The 15,625-nt window shown below is 33.9% G+C and overlaps 1 protein-coding gene across 2 annotated transcripts in view; it reads right to left on the reverse strand.

Moving 5' to 3' along the window:
• Positions 1–2,488: 2,488 nt before the first annotated feature.
• LOC138325092 (receptor-type tyrosine-protein phosphatase mu-like) overlaps positions 2,489–15,625 on the reverse strand; it is a 21,857-nt gene continuing 8,720 nt past the window's right edge. The window contains exons 10-27 of one of the 2 annotated variants that reach the window (XM_069270504.1): positions 14,102–14,239; positions 13,631–13,727; positions 12,926–12,978; positions 12,082–12,446; positions 11,652–11,739; positions 11,239–11,315; positions 10,815–10,851; positions 10,439–10,545; positions 9,887–10,015; positions 8,360–8,505; positions 7,887–8,022; positions 6,810–6,938; positions 6,492–6,591; positions 6,106–6,179; positions 5,522–5,647; positions 5,090–5,215; positions 4,414–4,565; positions 2,489–2,681 (exon numbers count right to left, since the gene is read on the reverse strand). In XM_069270504.1, the coding sequence (XP_069126605.1) occupies positions 2,504–2,681; positions 4,414–4,565; positions 5,090–5,215; positions 5,522–5,647; positions 6,106–6,179; positions 6,492–6,591; positions 6,810–6,938; positions 7,887–8,022; positions 8,360–8,505; positions 9,887–10,015; positions 10,439–10,545; positions 10,815–10,851; positions 11,239–11,315; positions 11,652–11,739; positions 12,082–12,446; positions 12,926–12,978; positions 13,631–13,727; positions 14,102–14,239 (2,258 nt within the window). In that variant the 3' untranslated portion in view covers positions 2,489–2,503. Of the gene's footprint in view, positions 2,682–4,413; positions 4,566–5,088; positions 5,216–5,434; positions 5,648–6,105; positions 6,180–6,491; positions 6,592–6,809; positions 6,939–7,886; positions 8,023–8,359; positions 8,506–9,886; positions 10,016–10,438; positions 10,546–10,814; positions 10,852–11,238; positions 11,316–11,651; positions 11,740–12,081; positions 12,447–12,925; positions 12,979–13,630; positions 13,728–14,101; positions 14,240–15,625 lie in introns of those variants that run through there. The other variant, XR_011208729.1, reaches the window with a different exon arrangement.

The raw sequence follows: 15,625 nt of genomic DNA on the forward strand, positions 1-15,625 counted from the left end.
TGACGTCTTCTGATCACCGTCAAAATGGCTGTTTCATCTTGTGGATTAAATCGTCATTGATAAACGGTTTTTCTGGTCTAGCTTAAACAATGTTAATGCAGAGACCCTAAAATGAGTTGATCATGTAAATATAAGCATTGAACTATCTTCCTATGGCATCTATGGTCTAAATACATGTAGATGTCAGAGCTTTGAAGACAATCATTTCATAATGCGCTAGCGCGCATTATGAATATTGTCTGCAAAGCTTTAGCATATATATAGACCATCGATACCATAGCAAGCTAGTTTAATGCTTAAGTAAATTACTGAATCGTGTAATAAAACCATGTTGTTTGTTATAACGTCATATTATTCGACATGACTGATTATTTCATTTTCTCATATTGGATTCATTTCAGTCTTCGCAAAAATATCATCTACGCTACTCCATTCACAACGTTTTTAGAATATATATCTTCAGATCAATTTTTGTAAGATTAGAAACCATGAATGTTGGTTTCATTGGCACCTCAGTCAATAATATGGAGACCTTTAAATACACGATCCGCTTGATATCAAGAGTCTTCAGCACTAGTATGATTTTACCTTGAGCATATCGTTCAGAAAGTCCAATTGTAAATGACGTCACGTTATGATTTTAGAAATATTCTGACAAAGTGGCAACAACTTATGCCCTTGAAATCTTCCAAATTGTATACTAGTATTCGTATCGATTTGTGATGAAGCATGATATGTAGTGCGACTTTGTGGATATATCCGCCGACTGCTGACGTATTGCATATACATCTATTGTACAATATCGTGTAATTTACTATGTAGTGTTAACAAGGTTACTTCCGTATGTGGATATTTTTGCTAAGTCAGCTTTTTGTGCTTGGTGTGATAAGGTTTACGCTGTGCAAATATAGTGTAATTATTCACACATCATACTTTGAAGATGTTGAATTAATGAAACCGAAATAAGTTTGTTTGTTTGCTTATTTTAACGTCCTATTAACAGCCAGGGTCATGTAAGGACGGCCTCCCATGTATGCAGTGTAGCGTGTGTGAAGTGCGAGGTGCTTGTTTTAGGAGACTGCGGTATGTATGTGTTGTGTCTTCTTGTATAGTGGAACTGTTGCCCTTTTTATAGTGCTATATCACTGAAATAAGCGCATCTTTTCACAACGCTAATAATTCTGTTTTTACATATTTCATAAATGACAAATATCAATGGTATAAACATCATGATATTCATTAAACATATTTAATTAGTTTTAACAATAACTTTATATATCACATAAAATATTAATATTTGCTTATATATATGAATAGAATAAAATAACGATGAGAATTAAAAACGAATGACACGAGACCAACAAAATCCACTACTGTGAATAAAAAAACGTCTATACAGTCTTTATCAAAATATATCTTACAGACATCCCTGCCGGAGTATTTAATGCGGCTTCTGGCGGATATAGGAAGAAGCCCGGAAATAGACCGGATACTTATAATCCTCTGATAACTGGTGTGTCAACTGATTGATATACATATAAATGTGTATACATGTATGATAAAGTCTACAAATATAGCGGTCATTGTTACAATGTATGTAACTCTAATCGAGCTCTCCGGTAAGACCATATTTGAAAATGTCTAAACCACTCATCCACACCGGTCTTCTTTATCCCCTATCTCCTAAATGTAAACTACATGTAAGACTTCAAACGCAAGGGCTGCAATATATCACTGCATCATGTTATTTGCATTGTGTAGCGTATTTAGTATTTATAAATCGATGTTCTCAAATCCATAGATAACTGCCGTCCTTGACTACGATGTATGTTGAGTGATGAAGGGCTAGGAGGACCACCGTCGGACATCGGTCGGTGTGTTAGACGAGGATACCACAACTTACGTCGTCTCCATTGGTTAGGACTATGGTAGGGTTGAATTGATAGGATCACCTTTCTACAGATGTTTTAGAACTGCTGCCTGATTTGAGATCCTTGACTGATGGTTAGGGTCAGTGGACCTTACCATAAACTGTGATTGTCGTGGCGATTACAGTAAGAATGACCGCCTAGAAGACCAGTAATGTCATCTGGCAGTTAAACTAGTGTTAGAGCTGACCAGTACTATAATGCATTGGTTTAGATCTAACAATAACACAGTTCCTTCATTCATTGTAATAAAGAGACGTTGATTGTGTAACTCTTGTAAACTACCGCCTTGAAACCCATATGCTTGGTACGCAACCCGAAATATACCCCCTATAAATGCAAAACATAAGCACAAGCATTTTACTACCTTAAATGCAAAACAAAGCACAAGCATTTTATACTATTTCTATTAGAACATTTTAAGTGTATATACCAAGGAGAATCTATGCATAGCCAATATTATAGCATGCACATTGAAGAGATGTTAACTAAAATGCTTATATGTATCTCAAGAACGAAAATTCCAACTTAAAACTTACTTCTGTTCAAGATCAGTGAAAACAAAAGTTTTTGAATTATCGTATTGATACTAAAATATGAAAATAACCAAAACATACCAAAGTCATAAAGGTGTCAGGCCGTCTGTTTTGTATTTCTCTTGCAGCATTGAATATATCAACAGTGTCATCGAGTTCCATTCTTTCAGTGACCGCTTTCAGTAAACAGAACTGAGCACAGTGTGTAATTCCGTCGCTACAAAAGGTAACATATTTAAACACCTCCTGTTATTTTAATGTTGGCATCCTAGCATTATTTGCTGATATTGTATATTTATATGCATTCTATAGTACCATCAACTGGTAAAAAATATTATACTTAACTAATAATTACATAATTTATTTCCGTTGATTTCATATTTACAAATGCCACTAACAACTAGAGAACAGCTGAATACACAATTAAACAAAATTAATAAAAACTAATCAATAAAATTATTAGCAAATCGTTGCAGTGGCATACAAAGATAGATATGAAAATGAAAATTGAAAATATCCGCGATATAAAGACAATGACTTTATACTTACTATCATTAATTACCAATTAAAACAACAAAACATACTGATATAAATATTTACTTTTAGGCCTCAGATAATAAATACCATTAGCGACCTACATAGATAGCTAAATGAACGTCATAACAACCGATCAATTACAAACTATTACATTCAACTGAATATGTTGTACTGTAATTTTACATAGTTCCTTTAGACGACAGGTATACATATATGTGTCTCATCTACAAACAACGGTTAAGACAGGGCCATTGTGTGACTGTGTCTTACATACACACAACTATTAAGACAGCACGATTGTGTGACTGTGTCTTACATACAAACAACGGTTAAGACAGAACCATTGTGCGACTGTGTCTTACCTATAAACAACCGTTAAGACAGTATCATTGTGTGACTGTGTCTTACCTACAAACAACCGTTAAGTATCAAGACAGAACTATTACCTACAAACAACCGTTAAGACAGAACTATTGCGTGACTGTGTCTTATCTACAAACAATCATTAAGACAGTATCATTGTGTGATTGTGCCTTACCTACAAACAACAGTTAAGAAAGAACCATTGTGCAATTGTGTCTTACCTACAAACAACCGTTAAGACAGAACCATTGTGTGACTGTGTCTTACCTACAAACAACAGTTAAGATAAAATCATTTTGCGACTGTGTCTTACCTACAAACAACGGTTAAGACAGTACCATTGTGTGACTGTGTCTTACCTACAAACAACCGTTAAGACAGTATCATTGTGTGACTGTGTCTTACCTAGAAACAACAGTTAAGATAAAACCATTGTGTGACTGTGTCTTACCTACAAACAACTGTTAAGACAGTACCATTGTGTGACTGTGTCTTACCTACAAACAATGGTTAATACAGAACCTTTGTGTGACTGTATCTTACCTACAAACAACGGTTAATACAGAACCATTGTGTGACTGTGTCTTACCTACAAACAATGGTTAAGACAGTACCATTGTGTGACTGTGTCTTACCTACAAACAACGGTTAAGACAGAACCATTGTGCGACTGTGTCTTACCTACAAACAACGGTTAAGACAGAACCATTGTGCGACTGTGTCTTACCTACAAACAACGGTTAAGACAGAACCATTGTGTGACTGTGTCTTACCTACAAACAACGGTTAAGACAGTACCATTGTGTGACTGTGTCTTACCTACAAACAACGGTTAAGACAGTACCATTGTGTGACTGTGTCTTACCTACAAACAACGGTTAAGACAGAACCATGGTGTGACTGTGTCTTACCTATAAACAACGGTTTAGACAGAACCATTGTGCGACTGTGTCTTACCTACAAACAACGGTTAAGAAAGTACCATTGTGTGACTGTATCTTATCTACAAACAACGGTTAAGACAGAACCTTTGTGCGACTGTGTCTTACCTACAAACAACGGTTAAGATAGAACCATTGTGCGACAACCCTAGACGTATCGATGACGACACGGCATCGACCAGCTGTGGAATGGCTATGTGATCGGTGTGATCACTCTTAATTGGTACCTTCAAGACTTTAACAAGTCTTTTTTCTTTATCCTGTGGACACAAACAAAAAAGAGGTAGCAGACTACTCTTATCTATTGATGTCTTTTGGGCGTTTCAGAAATACATTTTAAGGAGACCTTTTTGAAAGATCTAGACATATGTAAAATTATTGTATAAATTGAAATGATTAGAAATATGACCGTATACTTTTACTGCTTTGTGTATTACTAGTCAAGTTACCCTTCATCAATACAGTAGTCGAGATAACCCTCCCTATTGTATATAATCATTTGATTAAAATATTTCAAAGCAACGGCATGAACATGATAAGTACACATAAGCATTATTCTCAATGCCGGTTGGGTTGATGAAGTCAAATACTAAAACGAACAAACATTCTTTTTCATAGACGCGAGGACAGAAAACGGAAGCACATTCTTCATAGACGTCATAATATTCGACTTTCAATTACTTCGGTCTATGGAAAATAATCTAAAACATCTAATCAATAGAAATAACACATACAATTAAATCATTATTTATTATTAAAAGTAATTTTCGTTTGAATTGTGTACCTGTTTTTGTATATAAACATTGATTTCACCGGCTTTTCCCATTGCCTGGTTGGTGTCCGACAGACTGAGGACGAATCCCCCTATCTCAAGCTCCGGCTCATCGGCTGACGGGAGAAACTTGGCATCCTAAAATATATATAATACCTAAAGCTAAAACAAACTGACAATTATCGCATTTAGAAAATCCTTACGTCATTTAATGATCTTAAATAGAAAAAAGGTTCAGAATAAACTAAAATAAACATTATTGTTAACTTTGGCAGGAGTACCGTTATTAGGGTAATTGTCAAGAGCAAGTTATTAAATGGAAAAAAATATTTAGTTATCACAACGTGTACTAGGTACCTTTGCATGTTCATAAGTTTATATTTGTTTTATTCGAATGGATCCTTTAGAATGACATCAGATTATGTTAATAGTTTTATTATTTACTGTCTCCTCCCTGTCCAGTAAAACGATAATTTGTGAGTTGAAATCATAGACCAAGGTCCAAAAATCCAGAACAGTGTCCACCAGAGGTAACTGTGTAGCTATGTAACCACATGATCTGGAACAGGACTGTAAAATAAAACATTCAATTGGAAATCCACTCAATAATGAAAATATCATAATATATGTGTAATTCACCAAATATGAAAATCAACGATTTAGGGTTCTAATTGACGAAACGTTAAACGACAATGATTTGTAATCTAAACGCATTAGCTCAGGTAGGTAAGGGTTTGAAATTACCTGAATACCATACGTATTACCAGGTTTCAGGGAAAATATTAAACGCTTGTATGAGGGCATTGACTAAAGATGGATCATAACCCTTTTAACAGGCTCAGACTTCTTGTTGTGTTAATCAGCGTTGTAACCCCGAATGACGTACAGTATTACAATATCCGTTTCACGTGTTTCATCACGAGTACGTGTAATTATTTCAACATATTCTGTGTTGATATTTCCGTTTGTGAAATTGATATTTTAATGTTGTAAGGACGATTTACAAAACAACAAAAGAATCTACTCACCGGAAAGAAAACTGCATTGATATAGTCATCTCTTCCATCTAAAGGTGATTTCAACCGTACTCGAAATCGATTGGCTAAAATAAAAGCATAATGCAGAAATGAACGTATCTAATAATAAAATCGCTCACTATTAAGTGTTGATTCTTTACATCGCCATATTCTATAAATGTATATTACAGAGTTGTCTATCATTGTGGGTAGTTATATACATCATGTTTTTTATGATTGTCATATTTTTCGGAGAAACGACATGATTTTAATTACAATGCAATGACCTCACACTGGACACCTACTTGCAAGGGAGATAACTTTGTAATATATAAAGACACTAAGTAAACTAGTGTATGCATGCATTTTACTTCTTTAATGACAACACTTATACTTACTTGGTACGCAGGTACTTGACCTGTTTTTCGAAACATTGGCAGCGGAAAGAGCAATTGAATAATCTGTGTCAGTGAAACTTGGTTTGATGTCGCGTAGCACCTGTTATAATAGTTCAACAGATTTTAATAATAATAAAAAGAGTTATTCTGATCAGAAAGATGTATCTATTTCAATAGAGTGTTAAAGATGAAGTGTGTTATTTACGTCAAATATTGTTGCACCGCACAAAATTCAAAGCATTGCATATATATACATATTATTTCGTTAGTAACTGAATTCTTATCATCTATGGCGTACTAATTGTAAATTTAAACAACCTGAAACTCATCTTGTATCCTAGTGTTGCGAGCATCTTGGTCCATGGTCTCGAATTGGCTTTTTTGTATAGCTGTATCTGGGAATGACAGACTGACGTCTAAAGCCTCATGTACAGCTTGGTATTGGTCCTGTATCGAAAAGCAGATATTATTAAAAAATATAGAAATATTTCATATCAGTAACCAAGGTTGACATAATATTTATCGTGTGTGGTTTTTGTTATAAGGCGCTTAAGTAAAAGCAATTCATTTTGAAATTAAAATATATATATCAAGTGTTTTGCTATACTGTACGTCAGTTGTATATCATATCAATTGTGTACCTATGTATTAAGATAAAAATATCGAGAAAGATACTTACATAAAAATAACAACCAAAAATATATATATATTTCTATAAGTATTACATCATTTAATTTTGCAGTATCATGCTATCGCGAAATACTTGTTTAATTAATTAACAATGTTGTTATATATATTCTCTCAAAGTTTCGAAGAAACTTGATTGATCATTCACAGAAAATCATAATGCATTTATCCAGTAAACTGTTAAAAATCGACACAATATTCATCAAAATAAAGCAATTATAGCATCATCATCAAAGCCTTTATTTCACATTAATTAGGAAATTGTAATTATGGATTTATCTCCCTTTATTATATAAATTTCACCGCAAATATTCCTGTTATTAACCATACTAACCCATGACGTCAATATCTTTAATCGTAAAGTGATCTAAGAAACGTAGTTTATTATTAGATACGTTCATTTCTGCATTATGCTTTAATTTTAGCCAGTCGATGTTGAGTGTGGTTAAAATCATGAAATGTTTTAAAAGAGTTAAGTTTTGTAAACATTATGTTGTGTAAGAAGTTAATGTTGTGTAAGAAGTTATGTTGTGTAAGACGTTTTATTGTGTTAGACGTTATGTTGTGTTAGACGTTATGTTGTGTTAGACGTTATGTTGTGTAAGAAGTTTATGCTGAGTAAGAAGTTAAGTTGTATTAGAAGTTTTGTTGCGAAAGAAGTCATAATAGGATATGTTATGTAAGAAGTTGATGACACGCGAAACTCACCGCAGTTTGGATCATGTTAAGCCTGTTTTCCCTCATCTTCATTGTAAACTGGAACACATCTATTGTCGATGAGACCTGTGAATGTTTCAGGAGCGCATCAAGACCAATGTAGGTCCCAGTCCTCCCTATTCCAGCGCTGCAAACATATCACACTTTTGTCATTTTTTCGTTTTTGTTTTTTTTATTTATTGGATATATACTTTAATCCTGAAAATACTGATTAACCATGAAAAATAAATGAAAATATGGACATCATCATGATGTTTTAAAAAAGTGTCACTATGTAAAATGGCTACGCAGTCATAAACTCTGCAATATTCTACTGCACAGCTGTTATTGTTATTAAAACAGTGTGTACAAAAGTTGTCGAATTTTCAGCAAAAATATATATTTTTTCATTTACGCACATAGACACACATGTATATGATAAATAAATGTATGTTTATATTAAGGATGTCTCAAAGTTATCCTACCTGCAGTGTACCACTAACGGTCCTGATAGGGCTGTCTGCTGTTTCTCTACCGCTCGGTGGAATTGTACTAGCTGAAACGGATTCGGGACCCCGTGATCCGGCCACGTGGTGAAGTGGAACTGGTGTACGGAGCGCTTCTCTTCAGTCTGATACAATGTAATGAAGCAATTACGTGAGTGTCATTCGTCAGGAAATAAATTGGTATAATTTAACTAGTTTATATTCAGTCTGAAAAGAAGGTAATGCAACAACGTGCGGCGCATTTCCTAAAACGCTCACCCACGTAATGTTCAATTCAATCACATGAACTAGACTAAAAATGTCCATCAAGAGATTCTACTATTTCAAAAAATGTCTCTTAAAAGATTAATTTGTTTAACTGTCTTAGCAAGACAATGAATTCATTATTATTTTTTGAGTTACACAACAATGTGCCGATGGTGTGAAGCCGGTATGTTCTGATCGAGAAAGGTTGCATAATGATATGACAACATTCACAATTATCATTTCTAAATGCATGTAACGAAAAATTACCATGTTAAGAACGCTTTAAAATCATAAAAATACATCGTATAACTCATCTCAGCCAATCTAAATCATATTATAATCGGGGGACCCCGGAACCTCCGGAACCCCCGAAACACCAAAATATCGCGCCTTCGGCGCTCGCAAATTCATCAAAATGCCTCGTAAAACTCATCTCAGCCAGTTTTAATATCTTTTTCCCGGGTGAGACCCCCCCCTCCCAAAATAGCAATATCTTGCGCCTACGGCGCTCGCAAAATCCTTTAATATACATCATAAAACTCATCTCAGCCATTCTAAATCGTATAAATCTTCCCGTGGAGACCCCCAAAACTTCAAACACCAAAACATCGCGCCTTCGACGCTCGCAAATGCATCAAAATGCATCTTAAAACTCATCTCAGCCATTCTAAATGGTATTTTTTCCGGGGGGGGGGGGTGGGGGAGATACATGAATCCCACAAACTCAGCAATATCTTCTGCCTTCGGCGCTCGAAAAATCATTAAAATATATCGTAAAACTCATCTCAGCCATTCTAAATCGTAATATTTTTCTCGGGGGAAACACCCGGATCCCCAAACACCAAATATCTCGCACCTTCGGCGAACGTCCGCCAATTGGGCCAATTTCCGTATTTTCCTGTTTGTGACGCCACTGTCTATAGATGTATACAAGGATGATATGTAATGATATATAAAAATATATATATATATAAATAAAGTATGTTTGGGTTGTGTGATGAATTAATCTTCTCCTGTGGGCGTGGGGTGCCGGGCGGGGGAGGGAGGTTTACAAAATTTACAAAATATTGATGACCTTTGCCCTCCCCCCATTACGTTTCATTTTCCTACGGCACTGCACGATAATGGAACAAGTTTAGAAAAGAACTCATATTTTCTTACTTTTAGATTTTTCGTCAATGTAATGAATATTCATTTTATTTTCGTAAAATCCTAACATACAAAAGTGATTTTGTAGTAGGTTCCGAAATCGTTACTTACTTCTGTATCCATGACAATCAAAGTTCTAACCACGAACGCCAGATATCGTTTCTCGTCCGTGGATGTCACTGATAGCAAGTCGTTTGATATAGTCTCGCCGCGAGAAGGCCAGTAGGGATGGCATTTCAACTACAAATGATCAAGGTTTTAGGAGGTATACTTCTACAATGACTTTTACATTAACAAATAACATAGCATCTAAATAATCAAGTTAGGTACAACAAATTAATGGAGAACAGAAAAAGAAAACGTGTGAAAAATGGTATCTAAACTTCATAAGCATCAATATCATATATCACTTTGTATACTTTTATATTAATGTATGAATGTTTCAAAAACAATTTGATTATTTTAAGATACTAAATTGACAAATTGGAATTATTATATTTTGTTATGTAACGTATCTCTTTATGCTTGTTAAATACTAAAATGTTTTTTTTTAGTATTTGGTTCCTAATTTGTATACTACGACAAATTTATCGATATTTTTCGGCAGTCAATTACCAAACAATACATTGTTCTACCCCTACCATACAGTATTCAGAATATTACCTTCACTTGTTTTATGCCTTCCTTGACGTTCGTTACCATGACAATTTTCCCGGAGTTTTGCTCCCAAATCATCCTCCAGAAATCCCACACTGTGGCCTCCTTTGGACCTACAAGCGTTTAGTTTCTGTTAGTGGTTGTGCTTGTATTTTATCATATCCAGGGGACAAAACAGAGACATTCATCGTGAGAGATGTACTCGACATGATGTGTATTCTTTATTTCATTTGTCATGTAGATAATTCGCATTATTGTGTTCAAACGAGTTTTTTTTCACGTACATGGCTTGGCGCAGTTGTTAAATAATACTTCAAAATTCAATATTATAAATAATTGGTGTGAAATAATACTTTTGGAATATGTGTTCTGTACCACTGACCTTGTGAAGCAATGTATTGTCTTTCCTCTGTAACAGACTAACAAACAAAGGACATATCATTAATATATAATATCTTACCGATAGTTTTACGTTTAATTATAAAATATAGCTAAGTTGATTACATTTTCACCCAGTCGTTCATACAGCTATTCGCATGAATGCCGAAATAAGTCGTTACACTATTATCATAAAACATGATTTCGAAAAAAAATATTTGATAGATTAGCGATATTTTAAGATTAATGCGTTCTAGATCAACCTTATGCTACAACATACAATAATATTGTACTTCTAAATAAGAATGTTTACATATCGAAAATGCTTATTATTTAATAATTATTCTTTTAATAATGGTACTTAATCACATTTTATAACTTAGACTAACTACACATTTTTATTTGACCTTGAATTTTTATCTACTTACATCGATATAGCTTGCATTGATGTAATCTGAATTCTTAACTCCGGGTAATGTGTTCAGCACCACTCGAGAATGGTCATCTACAATCAGAAACAAAACACTGCCATACTTTTTGATAACAAAGGTATAATGTACATTGGGAAATTAACCATTTGTCCATTATGCATTCTAGAAATATTATTACGATTGGTTTTGATAATGTTTTATCAAGGTATAGTATTTTATTCTGTATTTGGTATATTAATTTTGTTAGTTTTATTTTCCTCTCTCTATTGAGGAGTGGTGCTGAGAGTATGTTTGTTTGGGGTTGTAAGGTTTCTCCTGTTTTGTAAACCAATTGTTCTATAACATCATGTATTTTTTGTTAAAATCCCCCAAAAATATTAATATGTTTTAATATTTTGATATCTTCTTACATGGAAGCATGTCCTTGAACCTATTTTTAACTTTCTTTTCTGGACCCTTTCCGCTCTCGTGAGGATATTGCAGTCCTTTAGGAAGGTTCTGTTAGTAAATAATTATACGCAAAATTAAAAATGCAATGCTATTTTATTAATAAAATGTTCCAGAATATAGTGGGATATTGGACTTTATAAAGTTATTTCCATAGCAATAAATCGGTATAGGTTATGGACTTATATTTTGGTATTTTAAAATTCCGTAACGAACATTAGAAGTAGTGAAGACTAATTAAATTGGGATCATATGTTCATCGTCAGTGGTTGTTTTGCGTTTTTATGTTTATTTTTTTTTAATTTTATCTTTTTATTCATTTATAGTAATAAACATACGATTTACGATTTGACATAATGTTTGTGTTTAAATCCCTGTTTACGCAATACTTACATTGTATTCCTCAAGAAACGCACCCGACTCTTTCTTAAACGCTATAGTCTCCGTTAACTCCGAAACCTTTATCTGCGTGCTAGCTTTCACTGCGAAGTTTGTGTACACGTTCTCTGATTGGTCCATATTCTCCGGGATATCTTCATCAGTTTCGTCAAGGTATTGGCTCAAATGTGAAGCTAAACTACCCATTGACTCCACATCACCGATATTTCTATATATATTTCCACCATCATTGGCGACATCGTATATTGGTTTTTCCACTTCTTGATTGGTGCCACCATTGCTGATATTTGTATGTCTGTCCTTGCTTGATATCTGATGTTTTTCCGGTGTGATATTGACATTACAATATGCTTCAGTACCTACGGAAGTAATTTATGATTCTTTTATTCTTGAAATACCATATTTTATCAGTAGAAACGCGTAAACGTGGTTCGATCTTCATTAATGACAGACAAATAACTTAACCAAATATGATGATGAATACAGGCTGCAATAAATGAGACGTGTAAAATAATTTCGAATACAAACTGTGAAGACGTCTATCGTAAAGAGAACATTCGAAAAACAGCATGCTACCGATCGCATCATTTATCTATAGTTCTCGTCAACAAACCTATGTGACGGAAAAAGTATGAGCAAGAATTAAATCAACAATCATACTTTGCATGAAACATTTAAGCTATACCGATGTCTCCCTTTTTTAATCATATCAACGACCTTGACCTTAAACCGATGACCTTATTTTTTCGACCTTGCCCGGAATATGTTTATATTCTAAATATTTATGACGTTTGTTTACAATCCATGAATGAGAACAAAGGTTCATAAATTAACTCACCGGATGTAGTATTAGTGAACTCCACAAATCGTTCAGCTGTCAACTTCCGTTTCCTGTAAAGAGAATCATAGCCATAGATTTAATGAGATCATGATTATCGAAATGAAATAGATGTGATATAGTTCCTCAATCGATACTTATATTAGATTTTTTAGTATCAACACTTATTCGTATGAGATATTTTGACCTTTTTGTAGCGTATCAAACTATGGAAGCATATAAAGACGAATTCCACATAACTACATTACCGTAATGCTCAAAATCGAGAAAACAAGGCTAAATCAAGCGAGATATTTGTACAGATACTTTTATGAAAAAGGGTGTTATAGTATAGAACCATAGCATTTGCACATACAGCAATTTATTTTCTACGTAAACTTTTTGCGATCCATAAGAGAATAATACATGTAGTTCATTGCAAATGCGATATAAAAGCTCTTCTCCAATGGAAGCACCTATCTTGTTGATTCTTCCAGTAATTTACATGTACATATGTATATGAGTAGATTTTTTGGGGGGATGGGGGGTGAGCATTCTGATATCGAATCTTGTAACCTCAAACCCAATAAGTTACTGAGGCATGCCTATTCCAGTTACTTATTCCTAATTGTATTGATTCATCACTGCGCTGTTCTGTGAAGTTTTGTATTAAAAATATGCAGAAATAGATACGCTAACGGGATATATCATCTAAAAACACATTACCTCTGGTACTTCAGAAACGCTACAACGGCACCAAAGATGATTAAAAGGAAAAGAAATCCCGCTACAGCACCTATCGCTGTCATCATGATGCTGATATCTGTCGAAACACAACACAAATATTGTTCATTTAGAGGTTTATAGATGTATCAATCTATTGCTATAGGTATCCAAGGTATATGATACTTGATGAAAATCGCACACTATGATTTATAAAACAAACTGAGTACCATCACACGACAATCGTGTTAAAACATATCAAAAAGAAGACTAAAGAACCACGAGTACCTGGTTAATAAGCGTCTTTATTTCCTTATAGTGTTTGTTTCCTGTCACACAGATCAATACAATTCAAACGTAATAAATACCTAAAGTTTAATTAAACCATTTGTTTATTGTTACAGTACATTCCTAACGTTGATAGTTATAGGTCTTTATTCAATATTTTAATATATCAGTATTAGAATTATCTACCTTCTTGATCACAACGTTCCCCCGTCATACCGGATACACAGCCTCTCAGACAGGCTCCATGGATATGCTGGCATTTCCCTGCTTCACAACCATGACAGGTACGCTGACAGTTTATCCCATAGTTAAAGTCATCACATTCTAGTGGGTGTTACAACAGAAAATAGTTTTTGAAGTTATATCTTTGTTGATTGCAAGTGCAAACATTTTGCGTCGGTGTTATAGCTTATATATTCACATGTAATCTTACGCACAATGGAAGTTTTGGAAACTGCTTAAATTTCCACGTGTACAGTAGTAGTCATGTCTTTATTTGAAATAAACTTATAGTGTTTTCATTTTTTTCAATATAATTTGTGAGAATTTATTTGGATTTATCTTGCTCTACTTAAAAGATATATAACGAAATGTCTGCAATATTGTAGCTTAAAGACAGATGGTGTCGTCTTTAGAGCTACAATTGGTGTCTATTACTGCTAATGGTGCAAAGTGAAGTTAATTAAAAAAACTATTTACACCTCACAACGGTATGCATGTTTTTGAGCTAGTGTTATATCCTTTAACCAAAAGATTAAAGTCAAAGTCAATATTAAGTGCTTTACATATAGACATGACGGTCTTTCTTAAGGGAAAATTACAACAATTCTACAAATTGTAAAACTGACGTATTGCGAGCGGTAGGATAGATGTTAATATTGGTTTATCATTTTATGCGCAAAATTGATATATACGTGCATCCATAATCATGAACATTTTGTTCGAACGATTCACTGCGGCAGTGCCCCTCTAGAACACATAGGTACCATTCAGTATCCGGCTGGAAACAGAGTAGGTTGGGTTGGTTCATTTGAAAGAAATTATATGACAATTTGTCAATTTGACAGATATTCAAAATCAGTTATACTTCGAGTTTTCAAATAACATCTTCGTTGCTTTTTGTAGAATGCAGTTCTAAATGACATTTTGAACATGAAAGAGCAACATGAAATAGCAAAATGTTGTACACAGTCATATATCTGAGGAATGCAAATAAACTGTTGAAAAATTGATAATTACAATATGATTATCCAGACCAATTACCATCTGCACAAACTTTTAAATAATGTTTACTTATTTGTACTTCAAATGACGACCAGACTGAAATATTTTATCAAAACAAATAAGCTGATTAATAAAAAGATAAATAAAGGAATAAACAAACAAACAAATGTTACCTCTTAGACATTTAAATATGATATATTATTACGATCATGACTGTAGTTTTGTTTTGTTTTCTGTACATGAAGACTAAAATATTTTATATTAATAATGCACCACGAAGTGCTGATGAAGGAAGTTGGAGTCAACCTAGTACACACAAATCGGTCTATATATAAACTGACATGATCGTGACTTTTATATAATGATACGGCATATATTAGCTACATCCGGTGTCAGGCGGTTTACCTTTAAGTCATGTTAAATATATTAGAGACCATATCACTGTGGTTAGTCTGAGATTTATTCACAGTGTTATTAAGAGTATTT

This window comes from Argopecten irradians, chromosome 6 (genome assembly GCF_041381155.1).
Source record: "Argopecten irradians isolate NY chromosome 6, Ai_NY, whole genome shotgun sequence".
Taxonomy (NCBI): Eukaryota; Metazoa; Mollusca; class Bivalvia; order Pectinida; family Pectinidae; genus Argopecten; species Argopecten irradians.